This window comes from Vulpes lagopus, chromosome 1, assembly GCF_018345385.1.
Source record: "Vulpes lagopus strain Blue_001 chromosome 1, ASM1834538v1, whole genome shotgun sequence".
Taxonomy (NCBI): domain Eukaryota; kingdom Metazoa; phylum Chordata; class Mammalia; order Carnivora; family Canidae; genus Vulpes; species Vulpes lagopus.
Window position 1 is genome coordinate 52,934,323 of NC_054824.1, and position 17,350 is coordinate 52,951,672.

Consider the following 17,350-nt stretch of genomic DNA (forward strand, 5'->3'; position numbering starts at 1 on the left):
TTTTTCAATTTGGCATTTAAATTTGAATCTTAGTAGAACCGTGGCTGTGTTCCTACAAAGCGGTCTACCATTTCTGAATCCCCACGTCTTTCCTTGCCAAGGTTTCAGGTTCGTTTCATGGTAACGTTGATGAGTTTCTCACCTCTGTCCTTCTCTCTTCCCTCCTCCCAGCTCCTTGCATCTGTGTATAGGGCTAAGGTCACAAAAGTGCCACAAACTGAGTGGCTTAACAACAGAGTCATTGTCTCACAGTTCTGGAGGCAAGAAGTCTAAGATCAAGGCGTCAGCAGGGCCATGCTCCCTCTGCAGGCTCTTGGGAAGGGTCTCTTCCAGCTCTTAGTCCTGCCTGCTGGTTCTCTGGTTCATGGCAGCAGAAATGCCAGTCCCCGTATGGCATTTGCTTTGTGTGCGTGTCAGTCTCCACGTCCGTGTTTCCCGTTTTTATAAGGACATCAGTCACATTAGATTAGGGGCTCATTCTACTCCATTGTGACTTCATCTTAGTGCACCTGCTACAATGCTATTTCTAAATAAGGTCACATTCTGAAGTGTTGGGAGTTAGGGCTTCCAACATATGAAGTTGCCGCAATGTTTTTCAACTCATAATGCTAGCCATAAATGTATGATTTTGTCACAGTATAATGAGCTGGTTATGAAGATTAAGCCCCATTCAGAGGGATGAACTAAAAGAGGAAGTAGGCATTATTATTGTAGTAATAAATTGTTCATCCTGATGGCATGCCAGCCATCCTTGTTTTTCTTTAGGGTCAACAGCAATGAAGCAGGAAGTGTTCCTTGTTACCAATGAATCCATACTATCCTTTTTCCCATTACTACCTGTTAGGGTTACCAGACTTAGCAAACAGAAATCCAGGACCACCAGGTAAATTTGAATTTCACATAAAGAGTGAATATTTTCTTTTTTAGTTGAGTATATCCCAGGTTATACATGGGACATAATTATACTAGAAAATTATCCTTTATCTGAAATTTGAATTTAACTGGTCTTTTTTTTTTTTTTTTTAAAGTAGGTTCCACTCTGGGCAGGGCTTGAACTCATGACCCTGAGATTAAGACCGGAGCTGAGACCAAGAGTTGGACACTTAACTGACTGAGCCATCCAGGTGCCCCGGTCATCTTATATTTTGTCTGGAAACCATACACTCTGCCCAGCTCTGGCAAAAAATAAAATGTCTAGTTTCTGGTCTTACTAGACACTGAGTTTTCTTTCTGAGGAAAATAGCACAAGGTGTTGATGTTAGCGCCAGAAATATATAGAACCTAAAAGCTCAGAGAAAGATTTTTTATACAGATTCTTCCATCTGATCGAGAGCAGGTAACTCCAAATGGGTTGAGCACTTGCAAGATTGTTTTGGGTTGTGCTACTAATTTGCTGAATTGTCTTGGGTGGACCACTTAACATTTGTTGTGTGCATCCTTCATCTGCAAAATTGACAGCTATGGTCTCAGTCTCAATCCGAAGTGTTTCCTGAATACAGGAAGTCCTGAAAGTCCTCTTAAGTGTTTGCCACTCAGATTGTCTACAGATCCACACCATTCACATCACCTGGGAACTTGTTAGACATGCAGATTCCCAGGCCCCACCCCACAACTATTACATCAGATCTTGCCTTTTTTTAAAAAAAAATATGTTTATTTGAGAGGGGTGGGGGAGGGACAGAGGGAGAGAGAGAGGATCCTCTGGCAGATTCCCTGCTAAGCATGGAGCCCAACTTGGGGCTTGATCCCAGGACCCTGAGATCATGACCTGAGTGGAAACTCAGAGTCAGCCACTTAACCAACTGAGCCACCCAGGTGCTCGCAGATCTTGCTGTGTAAGGAGATCCATAGGTGATTCCTGTGAACACTGGAAGTGCTGTTCAGCGCCCTGCATAATAAAGTACCAGGCAGGCTTTCAAATGATCCTGTGCTTCCGACCTCAAAGGTAACACAGGGAGACCCACTAAATCCTGTACCTTGTTTGTGTTTTCCTGTTTTCTTCCACTTTTAGTTTCTCAAGGACTCTGTGGTCTGAGAGGTGGAGGAAGGTGAAGAGTACCACAGGGTGGATTTGGTTTCGAGCTGGACCGCAGCTCCCCAAGAAGTCACAGCTAGGTTTGTAAGGCAGTGTGGGCAGGGGTCATGGTAGCTTTACATTCCTGGGCCTGTCTGTTGCTGCACACCTCGAACAAAAAAGCTGAGATGAGGGACCCCTTCAGGAGAAGGGTTTGTTTTGTAGTCCTCACAGGTGACAAGGACACATTCCCTGGCTCATACGGTCCTAGGTGGCTTTATGGCAGCATTTTGCAGCTAGTGATGCAAAGGCCAGGGACCTCCCATACCATAGCTTGGCTGTGGTTCTCCTAGTCCCTGGTGGGACGAGACACACTGCCCCATAAAACCACCTCAGACAGATGGTTTTCAGGCCTCATTCAGCTGAAAGCCTTTGTCCAGGGCTCAGAGTGTGTTTTTGTTTCTTGCGCTGCCTGGCAGGAATTCATCTTGTCTCCTGCTTGTATCATGTACTTGAAAGCCTGGCATCACATATCGGACTGAGCCCCAGTTTGTAAGATAAGCTTGTGGGGGACAAAAGGGAAGAGACAGGTGGGCAGCAGTGGCTCTGGCAATGGAGCCTTGCTTGATTACAGAGCAAGCTACCCAACCTGGACCTGCGGCCTTCCCAGATGGAGGGTATTTGAGGCTTACCTAGCCTGGCCCCATCCTTTTCCCGCTGAGGGGGCTGAGACAACTTCCCAGGGACATGCCACAGGCTGGGCTGGTCACACCCCATGCAGCACCAGGACCCAGGCAAGCCATTGGAAGACTGGGTTTGCTAAGTGGGGCAGGGTGGGGGGGACCTAACCAGGGAGGCAAAGACTTAGCTCTGTCCTGGCCTCTCTGGCGAAACAACCACCAAGGTTCCCTTTGGCCCTCAGGTCCTGTCTATATGAATAAGAAAAGAAATCACATCCCCCAGTGTCCCTGGCCTTATTGGTCAATCATCTGAAAAAGAGTGGGAAGCCTCTGACCAGGACTTATAGCCAATCCTGGATTTGATTCCACCTCCCTACAGTAAACCAAAACTTGTTATTAAACTTACTGCCTTCCTATTTGGTCTGCTCAAACAAAGTAACAGGGAGCACTGTGGGTTCCCTTATAAGCCCTAGTCTCATCCAGGAAGGCTTCACCTCGTGATCTAAGCCTCCCTAAGGCCCCTACCTATAACATCGTTGCATTGGCTGTAGGGTGTTAGGACTCCAACATGTGAATTTAGAGGGGTGGGGGGACACATTCAGACCAGGGCACCTGTTATTAAGCATCACAGTTGTGTAGAAAAGTCGATGGACCATAAGTGGTCAGCTCAGTGAATTTTCACAAGGTGAACCAACCCATCAGCACTTCAAGTGACCCCTTCCAGTTTTTTAAAAGCTCACGCTTTCCGTCCCAGTAGGCATTCTCTCCATGTTGTATGTTGTCTGCCCAGGTGGGTTGTACATAGAAGCCTCATATTTGTGAACTGTAGTGTGGGCTGAGTGTGTGCTTGGCATCTAGGAGTTACTGCTGTATTTCTTCCCTGAAGGCCCTGGGGGCTGGGGTGGGAAGTGGGGATTGCAGCCTTGTAAAAAAGGAATGGTACATCAAGGAAATAATTCCAAAGTTAGGCCCTTTGTTTCCGGCTTCTCTTTACTGCTTCTCTCATTTTGCTACATCTTTTTACATCATCAAAGTATTATTTCCTTGTCTCTCTTACTAGAAAATTGGGGAAGATCTATCCCAAGTCATGTAATCATCCGTGATGATTCCTTGGCTAGATCTTTGGTTAACTGGGGTGGCGGTGGGGGGTGAGGAAGGATTGTATAAGGGTATATATTTTTTGCTAGGGCTGCTGTGACAAAGTACCACAGACCAAATAGTTTAAATAACAGAACTTTATTGTCTCACAATTCTGGAGGCTAGAAGTTCTAGCATCAGGATGTTGGCAGGCTGATTCATTTGAAGGCTCTGTTCCAGGCCTCACTCCTTGGTATATTGATGGCCTTCTTGCCTGTGTATGTGTCTGTCTCTATGGCCAGTTTTGCTTTTCTGTAAGGACACCAGTCAAATTGGATGAAGGCCCACAGTAATAATCTCATTTTAACTCTATGACCTCTGTAAAGACCTGTGTCTCAATGAGGTCATATTCTGAGGTGGTAGAGGTTAGGACGTAATCATTTTTGGGGGTGGGGGAAACCATATTTCAACTCCTAACTGCTGAGTGCATGTGAGAACCACGGTGGTGGGTGTAGTGCAGGTGCCACTGGCCACATCTTCCGTCTGGAGGTCAGGGAGGGCGTGGCCTGGCAGCGTGGCCAGACAGAGTAGGGGTGGAGGTCCGAATGCTGCCCTTCGAGGCTCTGTGCCCCCTGCCTGTCCTCAGCCCCACTCTCTCCAGCACCTCGGGGAGAAGCAGACCTGCAGGGTTTAACGGATACACCATCTGTGTGATTTGAAGGGGAGTCTGGAAGCCAGAAGGCATTGGCCCTGTCATTGGCAGCATGGTTGGGGTCTTGGCCCACCCCTCACTAGTTGCTGGCCTCTAGCCTTCAGCTGCTGTCTGTGTAAAATGAGAAGAATACTCAGGATTCCTGTGAGAGGTGAATGACGTCACTTACAAGATATATTCACTACAGCGCCTGGCAGAGAGCATGTGTTCAATAAAAGCCTCGTGGTTGTCGTTTGTGATCTTTACCCTAAATAAGCACCCTAATGGGAGTACTTTTTGTGTGTGGTGCATGGTGACACTTCTGTTCTTTTGCCTTCTGATTCTGAGGGAAGTGGTCCTAATGATGCCATCTGTTTGTGTAGCACTTTACAGTTTATAAGTCAGTTATCTGTTTCATCCTTATAGCTTTGTGAGAAAAGGTAGATGGTATTATCCTCCTTGTCCAGGGGGGTAAGTGCAGGCAGGGAGACCCTGGATCACTTGATGGACAAGTAGCTGCTCCAGAAATGAGCTTCAGGTCTCTCCATGCCTGGTCCGGGTCCCTGTGGTTTAAAAAAAAAAAAAATCAGTGAGGTGGGAAAGACATCACATTTTCATTTTATCCATACAAAGCAGAAGAATTTGAACATTTAGTTACTTAAAGATTATTTTTTAACTAGAAAATACATTAACCTGTCCAGAAAAGTCAGTGTGACAGTTTTGTTCCTACCTTGAACTCTCTTCCTTTGACACCTGCATCCCCTGTGGATAGTCCCTGTTGTTTCCTATGTGCCCTTCCTGGATTTCTCCTCTCACCTTCTACTATTTCTTTATGCACACACAAATACACGTTTCTTTTCTCTTTTTCCTCCTATAACCAGTAGAATACTGTATGTTCTATACTTTTTTTCCCCCACTAAAGTAATTCATCCCAGATACCTTTCCACGTCAACATGTGGAGAGCTTCATTGTTTTCTTCACAAATGTATTGGGGTATAGCACATGCAGCGAAACACACATGTTCTTTAGGGGTACAGCATGTGCATTTGTACATAGGTGCACACCCATGCCACCATCCCCTAGATCAAGATATGGTGCTCCCAGCTTCCTCCTAGCCAATACCCCTTCCCAAGCCACCATTATTCTGCTTTCTTAATCTCCTGATTAGTTTCCCCCATTCTTGATCTTTGTTTCTTATTTTTAAAAAGAGCTCCATTGTTTATGTCAATACTTCTTAAATTTCGGTGTGCATCAGAACCACCTGGAGATGTCATTAAATGTGAAGTCCTGGGCCATCCCTGGCATTTTCTGACCCAACAGGCCTGGGGTAGATCTGCACCAGCATTCATTTTGGAGCTTACAGGTGATGCTGGCGTTGCTGGTCCACAGCCGCAGTCTGAGTGCTCCAGTGCCTTGGAACCATCATCTACTTAACTAGGCCCCAATAGATGAAAACAACTTGGATTGCTGCCATTACTTTATTGTTAAAAACAGTACTGTGGTGCATAACCTTGTACGCATGTCATTTTGAACATGGCAGGTATTACTAGAAGATAAATTCCCAGAAGTGGAGTTGCCACATCAAAGGGTTGATACACTTGTAATCTCAATAGAAATTGCCAAATTGCCCTTCCAAAGAGGGGGTCCATTTTGCATTCCCATCAACAGTGTGAAACAGAGCCTGAGTATATTGTCAAGCTTTGGATTTTTGCCAATCTGATAGGTATGAACTGGTAGCTCACTGTAGTTTTAATTTGCATTTCTGTTCTGCATAGGGTTGAGCATCTTTTTAAATGCATAAAGGCCTTGTATCCTTTCTCTGTGAATGGTCTGTTCTTATCCCTTTGCCCATTTTTCTGTTGCAGTTTTGATCTTTTTATCTCACCCAGCTTCAAATGCTGGGTGCTCTTTACATATTAGCAAGATTAGAGCTCTTCGTTCTGGGACACCTGAGTGGCTCAGTGGTTGAGTGTCTGCCTTTAGCTCAGGGCGTGATCCTAGAGTTCTGGGATTAAGCCCCACATTGGGATCACCCACATTGAATGATCATTTTGCCTCTTGATTTTGATTGTGGCGTTTTTTTTTCATATCTAAATTCTTCTTTTATTTTTTATTTTTTTAAAGGTTATTTATTTGAGAGAGCAAGCGAGCATGAGAGAGCATGAGCAGGGGGTGGGGAGAAGGAGAAGCAGGCTCCCCACTGAGCAGGGAGCCCAACATGGGCTTGATCCCAGGATCATCACCTGAGCTAAAGGCAGACTCAACCAACTGAGCCACCCAGGCACCCCTGAGTTCTTCTTTTACAACTTCAAAATAACATGGAAACAGAGTTGGCCATATGCACAGAAACCAGCAGAAGTTTTGTCAGTCTGGATGTGCAGGCATTAGGAAAGGCATCAAGAACCAAGAGACAGCCAGGTTGTGCAGTGATGCTCTTTGAGCGGCCAGCTTTTCACACAAAGATACAAGTCTTGTTGGCAAATGCCTAGACTCTAAGGATCTGAAAGATGGGCAGGATGGCTGCAGGTGGCCACCAGTCAGCTCAAGTATACAAGGAGGAAGTGCGAGACCATGTGGGAGTACCCAGATGAGATGGGAACACATAAGGCAGACAAGAGAAGCTACTTACAGGTGACACCAAAGGAAACAGGAATGTGCCTCTTAGTCATAGGAAGCAAAACAGGATGTCCGTAAGAATATTTCTTCTGCCGAGGGACAGCTGCTGACAGAGGTGGTCAAAACAGCCAAGGCTCATATCGATAATTCTAGCTCTCTTTTGAAACTGTGATCAGAGGTAAGCCAAGCAAATGCCACATTTGATGGGAGATGAATAACTCATCTACAGTTGGAAGATCATTACTGAAGGTGCTTTCTTCCAAAGCCAGATGAAAGCCTACAGAAGGGCATATTGACCTACTCTGTGGGGGTGTGTAGGAAGGGAGGTGTCAGGATCATGTAGGCTGGAGGCTACATATTGGTGGCTCATGGTCAGAGATGGCCTGCAGATCTATGTTCTTTGGCCAGTCTGGTATTGGCCCATAAAGTATTTTTTTGAAATCGCAGATTAGTCCCCAGTATTTTTTCTATTTTATTATTTTTTGATTTTTTAAAATTTAAATTCAGTTTGCTAGCATATAGTAAAAACCCAGTGTATATCTCATCATGTGCTCTCCTTAGTGTGCCAATCACCCAGTTACCCCATCCTCCCATCCACCTCCCCTTCTGCAACCCTTTGTTTGTTTCCCAGAGTTAGGAGTCTCTTATGGTTTATCTTCCTCTCTTCTTTTACCCTGCTCAGTTTCCCCCTTCCCTTATGGTCCCTTTCACTATTTATTATATTCTACATATGAGTGAGACCATATGATGATTGTCTTTCTCCAGTTGACACTGACACTCAGCACAATACCCTCAGGTTCCATTCACATCATTGTAAATGTAAATTCATCCTTTCTGATGACCAAATAATATTTTAAAATCAGATGATTTCATGTAAAAAATGTCTCTTTGTGTCTGGAATATCAGGAATCCAGCCACACTGGGCTGCACCCCTCCCATAGCCACAGTCTCTGAGGAATAACTTCCCCACTCTCTCATCACCTCCGGGGGACACAGGGTCTGCAGCCTCCCACTGTCATACTCCCCCCTCTGTGACACTACCTGTCAGTTACTGTGTGTTCCAGTTTTAACTGTTTGCTTTCTAGTAAGGTGGAAAGTGGATATTTCTTTTTTTCTTGTGCTGAGAACTCTTTTTTTTAGATCTAATTTTAGTTAGTGAATATACAGTGCAGTATTGGTTTCTAGAGTAGAATTCAGTGACTCAGCACTTATATATAACACCCAGTGTGCAGCAGAACAGGTGCCCTCCTAAGTCCCCATCACTCATCTAGCCCATCCCCCAACCACCTCCCCTCCAGCAATCCTTAGTTTGTGTTCTATCAGTAAGAGTGTCTTATGGCTTGTTTCCCTCTCTCCTTTTTTTCTTTCCCTACCTCCCATAGGTTCATCTGGTTTCTTGCATCAAATTCCACATATGAATGAAATCATATGGTATTTGTCTTTCTCTGACTGACTTATTTCACTTAGCTAAGTACCCTCTAGTTCCATCCGCATCATTGCAAATGGCAAGATTTCCTTCTTTTTGATGGCTGAGTAATACTCTGTTGTATGTTTATACCATGTCTTCTTTATAAGAAAGTAGTTATTTCTTAAACTTATCCCTCTCTCAAGGTAGAAATGTGAACAATAGACCAAGAAAAGTGCCCCAGTAAACATAGGGGCACTATGTTTAAAGAAAATCTGCAGGAGGCATACTGTGGAAGTGGAGATGTTACCTGTGTAATGCAGCAGACCTCTGTGCTGAAAGGTTTGAACTTATGAGACCTGGGCTGATTTGCTCATTTGGTTGTCCACCTGGTACCTGTAAGCATTTTGCTATGATTTGTGACTAGGGTGGCCTCTCTGAGCTCTCTCAGAGATGTGCTGCAAGTGACTTTTCTGAAAAACTATATAATAGGTTACTGCCAGATTATTGCTTTCTTTTTTGAGAGCTCATGCAAGACAGGGCAGTCCTTCAAGGGCAGGAGCTCCAACTTGGTTAGTGAGAGGATTTTTTTTTAAGGTTCTTAAATTTAGATTGTATTTATTCATGAGAGACACAGAGAGAGGCAGAGACATAGGCAGAGGGAGAAGCAGGCTCCCTGCGGGGAGACCGATGCAGGGCTTGATCCCAGGACCCCAGGATCACGACCTGAGCTGAAGGCAGATGCTCAACCACTGAGCCACCCAGGTGCCCCATGAGAGGATTTTTATAAGCATTAGTGAGCAACCAAAAATCTAAAAAGGTATATCAAAAACATCGATTTCTTGATAGTCTCCTGGAAGATCACAAAGTTCTAGCTTCCTTTGCTCTGTGGAGAACAGAAGGAGCCAAACCAGTTTCCTTTGTTTTGATCAAAAGTGGGGAGAGTGGGTCAGGGGAAAGCACCAGAGGTAACGTGTATGAATCAGAGTACAGCTTTCGAGTATTTGTGGATGCTACCACTTGTTACCATAGTAGGAGAAAGGCCTCAGAGGAGCAGGTTATGCTGTGGCCCTCCCAGACCCCCGCTCCCACCTCCTTCCCTTTCGTTCCAGCCTCCTCTGCCTGGGGTCTCTGCCGTAGCCTGGGCTGGCTAGCTCTGCTGTGTCTCCTCCTCCAGCCACTGTCTGCCATTGTCCCTCTGAGCGATGCTTCTGCTCCCTGCTCCCTCCCCTTCAGCCTTCAGTCCACTCCTGAGCACTTCTTATCGCACTTGCCATGGGTGGTATTTTTTACGTTTAAATATACATAAGATAAAATTTACCACTGCAACCATTTTTAAGTGTACAGTTCTGTAGTGTTAAATATGTTCATGTTGTTGTGCAACTCATATCCAGAACCCTGTTGTTGCAAAACCACAACTTGGTAGCTATTAACCAGCAACTCCCTACTCCGCTCCCCCTCCCCCTCCAGCTCCTGCTACCCAGCATTCTGGTTTGGGTACATGAATTTTACTACATTCACCTTCTACCTTGTATGATGGAATGCTACAGTATTTGTTGTTGTTGTTGTTGTTGTTGTTTTGTGATTGGCTCATTTCACTTAGTGTCACGTCCTGCAGGTTCATCTGTGCTATAGCATGTGACAGGATTTCCTTCCCTTTTAAGGCTGAATAATATTCTGCTGTGTGTGTATACTGCAATTAGTTTACCCATCTGTCAGTAGACACCTGGGTCATTTCCACCTTTGGCTATTGTGAAAAACGATGCTGTGAACATGGGCGTACAAATACTTCTTTGAGATCCTGCTTTCAGTTGTTTTGAGTATATACCTAGAAGTGGAATTGCAGGATCATATGGTAACTCTATTTTTAATTTTTTAATGGAAATATACTTGACATACAATGTTATGTTAGTTTCAGGTGTATAATGTGATTTGATAATTCTGTACATTATGCTTTGCTCATCACCATAAGTGTCGTCACCATCTGTCACCATATGATGTTAGTACAACACTATTGCCTCTGTTTCCTATGCTGTACTTTTCATCTCCATGACTTATTTTAACTGGTAATGTGTACCTCTTAATCCCTTTCACTTATTTCATCCATCCCCCACTCCCACCCTCAGGCAAACACCAGTTCTCTCTATATAGGAGTCTGTTGCTGGTTTTTTGTTTTTTATATGCCACATATAAGTGAAATCATAAGGTATTTTTATTTCTCTGACTTCACTTAGCACAATACCCCGTAAGTCTATCCATGTTGTCACAAATGGCAGGATCCTTCTCCTTTTTTATGACTGAGTAATATCCCATTATATGCATACCACATCTTCTGTATCCATTCATCTTATCAGCGGACACTGAGGCTGCTTCCATAATGTGGCTATTGTTAATAATGCTGCGGTAAACATAGGGGTGCGTATATCTTTTTGAATGAGTGTTTTCATTTTCTTTGAGTAAATAGTAGTAGAATTGCTGGATTGTATGGTATTTCTATTTCTATTTTTAATTTTGGAGGGAACCTCCACAGTTTTCCAGAGTGGTTGGAACAATTTACATTCCCACTAACAGTACACGAGGGTGCCTATTCTCCTCATCATCACCAACACTTACTTCTTGTCCGACTCTAGCCATTCTGACAGACATGAGGTATTCCTCTCATTGTGGTTTTGATTTGCATTTCCCTGATGATGAGTGATGTTGAGCATCTCTTCATGTGTTTCTTTGCCATCTGGGTGTCTTCTTTGGAAACATGTCTATTCAGGTCCTCTGCCCATTATAAATCAGATTATTATTGTGTGTGTATTGACTTGTATAAATTCTTCATATATTTTGCATATTAACCCCTTATTGGATATATCATTTGCAAATATCTTCTTCCATTCTGTAGGTTGCATTTTTGTTTTGTTGATGGTTTCCTATGCTGTGCAGAAGCCTTTTATTTTGGAGTAGGCCCAATAGTTTATTTTTGCTTTTGTTTCCCTTACCTCAGGGGACATATCCAAAAAAATGTTGCTAAGGCTGATGTCCAAGAGATTACTGCCTATGTGTTTGTTTGTTTAGGAGTTTTATGACTTCAGATCTTTTAGATCTTTCATCCACTTTGAGTTTATTTTTAATTTTTTAGGAACTGCCATACTGTTTTCCACAGTGACGGTCCCATTTTACATTCCCCACAATCAATGTACTACAGTTCCAATTTATTTGTCTCCATCAATACTTGATATTTCCTATTTTGGGTGTTTTTCTTTTTAACTGTAGCCATTCTAATGGATGGGAGATGGCATCATGGTTTTGATTTCCATTCCCCTAATGATAGTGATGGTGGGCACCTTGTCCTATACCTGTTGTCCATACACATGTCTTTTTTTAAAAGACATTTTAAAGATAAAATAAAAATAGACATTTTAAATATCTATTCAAATTCTTTGTCCATTTCTTAATCTGGTTGTTTGTTTTTGTTGTTGTTGTTGTTGCTGTGTTGTTTTATTTTTAATTTTTTTAATTAAAAAAAGTTTTTTAAAGATTTTATTTATTCATGAGAGATACAGAGAGAGAGAGAGAGGCAGAGACACAGGCAGAGGGAGAAGCAGGCTCCATGCAGGGAGCCTGACATGGGACTTGATTCCCAGTCTCCAGGATCCCACCCTGGACTGAAGGCGGCGCTAAACTGCTGAGCCACTGGGTCTGTCCTATGTTGTAGTTTTAGCCTCTGGTTTTTTAGTGTGAGAATTTGTTGTGCACCCACTAAGTTCCAAGAAGGCAGGGCTGTGCCCACCTTGTTCACGGTCTTCTCCTGGCACCCAGAATGGAGCCCTGCCCGTGGTTTATTTTTGATGAAAAACCATGCATGTAGCTCTCAACAGTGAAGGGACAAAAGAATGTATTAATTCATGCACTCATTCTTGTTTCAAGAGGGATCTAAGGCTATGGTCACATCTCTTTGGAACCATGGTGTTTGGGGTGAAGAATGGCAGGTGACCCTGAATAGGCTTTAAAGAGGATAATCCAAAGCCCTGATAGGTGTTCTCTCTTTACTTTTGGACCATGCTTGTTTGGTTGAGCATAAATCCTACTTTGCTTGGTAATGCTGGCCTCCATGAAACTTTGCATGTGTTTAGTTATTTTCTGGTTTCAAAATATGCTGCTATCAAGTTTGTCTCCTTTGGTCCTCCCTCTGCAGGAGGCAAGGCACATGTCATCCTAGCTGTCCTTCTACCTCCTGTGCCTTCTCCTCCGGCCCCCATGCCTGATGCACACCCCCACCCCCCCAAGCCCTCAGCCCCTAGGTGAGCCTGTCATTGTGTGCTGCTCGTTCTCTCACTGACAGTCCTCCTCCCTACTTCTCCTCTCTCCTCCTGCCTTACTTCAGGCCTCATGGTTCCTTAGGTGGATCACTGCACTGGCTCTCTGACTGGTGTCTTCACCTCCCGGCCTGACACTGTTCACTGCTGCCAGAGTAAACTTCCCCAGACTTATATTTCATCATTTTCCTGTTGAATCTGAATTCTTCAATGTGTCTGTATTGCCTTCAGGATAAAGTCCACCCCCTTTCACATGGCACACAGACATTCACAGGGGCCACCCCAGCCTCATCCTCTGCATCCTTTGCAGATGCCACTGCCTCTGCCTAGATGCTCCTCCCCCACTTGACTACCTGCGCTGATCGCCAGGTCCCGACATCCTCGACATCCTCGTGTTCACCCTAAGCAACACCCCACCACCACCTACCCCAGCCAGTGTTGGGCTCTGGCCTGCCATTGCTTGCTGGGGCGCTCTGTCTACCTCTTGGCCCCGTGTGCCCATCTGTAGGCTAATTGCAGGTTTACTTGTGCATCTCCTTACCGGTCTGTGTGCTCTGAAGCTGGGCCAGTGTCCCTTATGTCCACACTTCGGCAGCTGGCTCAGTGCCCGTCACAGAGCAGGTCTTTAGGGGTTTTTTTGTTTTTGTATATTTTTTTATTGGAGTTCGATTTGCCAACATATAATATAACACCCAGTGCTCATTCACAGCGTATCTTTGTGGGGAGGAGGGCAAGGAAAAAGCCTGTCTGACTTCAGAGTTCCCATGTTCACTGCCCTCCTGCCGCTCGGTGCCAGGGACCATCCCATTCTCCCAGTCCAGGGTGGCAGGGGGCGTGGCTCGACCCCCAGAGCGACCCAGTCAGTTCTGCTTCATTCTGTGGCCACCCTGAACCTCACCGACCCAAGTCTACCTTCTGGTAAACGCATCCCGGCAGAGAGCGATGACTCATGTGTGTGTGACTCAGCGTGAATGCAGCACAGCTGGAAAGGCAGCCAGTGTGTCTGCTTGGCCGAGTCAGGGGGGCCGTTTCCAGAGCAGCAGAGATCCAGGCCTGGGTTCACGAGCCCTTGCAACCCTAGCCTGCTAACTGGAACGAAGGTAGAAATGCTCCTCTGTCCGTGGAAGACGAGGCTGCCACCGCAGAGCTTTACAAGGCTTCTGTGCCTGGGGTTCTGTCTAGTTCATTACTATTAAATAGTATTTTAATCAACAACCATTTATTGCATGCTTGCCATGGGTGTAGACAACTGTGATCAGCATCTTGCATACAAATTATTTCACTTGATGCTCACACTAGCCCAACAACAACAAAAATAGTAACAAATACAGATACTGCACTTACGACATGCTAGAGTTCTGAGCACTTGCATTGAAGTCCTCTGCTTCTCACAGGAACCCTACAATACAGAAACTGCTGTTGCCCTCATTTTATAGATGAGGAAACTGAAGCACAGAAAGGTCACAGAGAGAGGTACCCCAAAGTCACATAGGAAATGACAGAGCTCTGATATAAACTCAGGCTTTGAGTCCACACTCCTCCCCATCACTCCATGCTTCCCTGATGAAGGCTGTAGTCCCATCCTCCAGAGAAGGAAATTGCGACTCAGAGAGGTCGGTCACTTCTGCATAGTCACACAGCCAGCGTGTGCGTGAGATTGCTGTCTCCTCTCCTAGCTCCTAACCACTGTGCCCTCCAGCCCAGAGCCAGAGGAGGTGGTCATCATGGTATACCCTTAATGCTCTCCATTGGCACTCCCCAAGGCCATGTCCAGAGGTTGGGTAGGATTCTAGGGAAGAAACTTGCTGCCTTGTCTAGGGGTGTAGTGCAGCACATTCTGCCTCAGAGGTCTCTTCATTTTGGGGTCCCACAGCATGTCATCAGCCCAGGGATGCTGACCTGGCTCTTCTTACCTCCACAGACGGTGAGACTGTACACTACCACTATGGGCCGAAGGACCTGGTCACCATCTTGTTCTATGTCTTCATCACCATCATCCTCCATGCTGTGGTTCAGGAGTACATTTTAGATGTGAGTGATGTGTCTGGGTCCCGAGATCAGAAGCTGGAGAGATGCCATGGGTGGTGGGGCCTCACCTCGGGGGAGGCTGCGGCTCTGGGCCCCTTTGCCTCCTCTTATTTGTGTACTTTGATTGGTCCTATTAACTGGACATCCCCCACCACACACCGTGGTTTCTGTCCTCTCTTACAGCCTTCTTAGCATGTGGGACGGCAGCATTTATGATGGAGGGCAGAGCTGCCTGAGATGGCAGGACAGCATCATTATGGGTCTGTCCTATGCTGCCTGATTGGGGGATGTTTTCTTCACACCTAGGCTGAAGACCTCCATCTTGCCACTCTCTCAAAATGCTTGCCTTGAACTGAGTGCTCTGCGCACACAGCAGGCTTACGCTGGATAGCCCGGGGTCATGGCCAGGAAACTGCCCTTTCGTGGGTAGAAAATGGAAGTTTGAAGCCTGCCCATTACCAATCCACCTGCGTACATTAATATGCAGGATTCTCTTTATTCCTTAGAAAATCAGCAAACGGCTTCACCTCTCCAAGGTCAAACACAGCAAGTTCAACGAATCTGGGCAACTGGTCATCTTTCATCTCAGCTCGGTGATATGGTGCTTCTACGTGGTGGTGACGGTGAGTGGCCCTGGGGACTGCTGGAGCTCAGAGCCTCGGCTGCCGGCCTCGCGTCTCTTCTCCAATTTCTAATAAAACAACCGTGCAGGGCTGAGCAGGGAAGGAAAAGAGGAGCAGTTTATAAAAACTTTGAGCAGTTTCTTGGAACTGAAGCTATTTTTGCATCCTCATGGTAAGAGAGGGGCTAAATAAACCTATGCCAAAGGGGTATAGATGCTCTTTTGTAGCTGGAGAGAGCCTTCTTGTCCGAAAATAAACCCACATTATTGTTATTCTGTGATGGTACGGTAATGATACCATACATCTCCATAGGGCCACCTCATTTGACAGGGCCCTCCACCCATGCCATCCAGTGGATGAGGCTTATGTTTATTCTGATTCCCATATTAATGGATTGAAGACATCTAGGATGGAATTTTGCTGTGTCCGCCTGCCTGGTCACGGGGTTTGGGAGCAACAGGGACCACACTTGGACTTTGGAGTCTGGTTTCAGGTCTAGCACACTTTCCGTTTTACCACATTGGCCTCTTGCAAGTAAGGCCAGAATCCTCCTGTCCGCACATCAAATCCTGTGAGAGTCTGGGCCATTCCCATGAATGTCCGGAGGACCAGACAACTGATCTACCTCTCCTTTCTACACAATAGGACTCTTATTTCGAGCAGCCCTTGGTAGCATAGAATTCCTTTGTAGCAAGGAATGTGGACAGCCCTTTGAGGGTCACCCGTAACAACACCTGGCCTGTGGTACATGATGTTAATTAGCAGCCCCCCCACCCCCCCCACCCCCCCACTGGGAGCACCTCCTGTCTCTTTCCCTAGAGCTAGAATTGTCCTGTGAGAAATACAGGCCTGAGCCTTGGAAAATTCAGTAACCCTGTGATCTTTGAGAAGTTCTCTTCCCTATCTTCCACTGACCTCTCACCCGCTTCCTCTTCCTTCAGTGATCGTGATGAGCTCTCACATCCTAAGGAACTCCAAGTCCAGAGCTGAATGCAGAATTCATACCCTGAAAGCAGGAGTCAACATGTCCTTTCGTATCTTGCTTGTGTTTCTATCATCATTTAATCATGGAACAGCTTTCCTAGCCAGAACATTAGGAGTTTTAAATGCCAGGACCTAAGGCTTTTGTCCTCTCAGGAGGGACTGCCCTGTTGCACTGTCCCTGGGGGGAAGACCTGCAGAGCGCCCCCTGCCATTGTGCAGTGAACGTCCTGACCGTCTCGGATCTGGGTAACGCTGCATCTCAGACCTCTTCCGCCAACCACTCTGTGTTTGGTTCCTGTAGCCTGCGAAGCCCATGGGGGCTTTGAGGCAGAATGGCCTCAGATCTTTCAGAAGAAGCCTTGCCTCATCTCTGGATCACGTATACCCTTCCTGCCTCACCCCCAGACATTCCACCTGAGCTGTGATGCATTTAGGCTAGATTCTGGAGGCCAAAAGCCATGTCACTTAAACACCCTTTCCAGAATGTTAAATGCCCAGTTGCTCTGTCTATGCTTCTGTCAGGCCATTGAGGGCTTGAAAATGATGATGCTTGTTAGTCTGGAAGCATGTAGCACTTTACTTGGGGAAGCTCATGACAGGCTTTTATTACGGGGACGGCCATTTCCCCTGCTCAACATCTTCAGTAGGAAGTGGATACCAGGGGGACCCTGGAAAGCTCCAGTGAACCCCAACTCCTAATAGCACCATGGTGCCCTGGGCCCTCATCTCCTCCATCTGTACTGTCCCGTGGGGAATGAAGGTGATTAAAGAAGAGGAGAAGGTAGTTATGTAAAAGGAGTGAAAAATACCTAGTATTTTTTTAAAATGCTATTTTGCTGTTAGGATGAAATCTTTTGGGATTCTTCTCTTTCTTTCACCATCCGCATTCAGTCCATCAGTGGGTCCTACCCACCCCCCACCCCCTGCA

At 45.7% G+C, this 17,350-nt stretch overlaps 1 protein-coding gene across 2 annotated transcripts in view; it reads left to right on the forward strand.

Moving 5' to 3' along the window:
- Positions 1-17,350, forward strand: part of TRAM2 (translocation associated membrane protein 2) — a 78,990-nt gene that overhangs the window by 49,529 nt on the left and 12,111 nt on the right. For both annotated transcript variants that reach the window (XM_041756104.1, XM_041756114.1), the window contains 2 exons: positions 14,709-14,818; positions 15,322-15,438. In XM_041756104.1, coding sequence (XP_041612038.1) covers positions 14,709-14,818; positions 15,322-15,438 — 227 coding nt within the window. The remainder of the gene's footprint in view (positions 1-14,708; positions 14,819-15,321; positions 15,439-17,350) is intronic.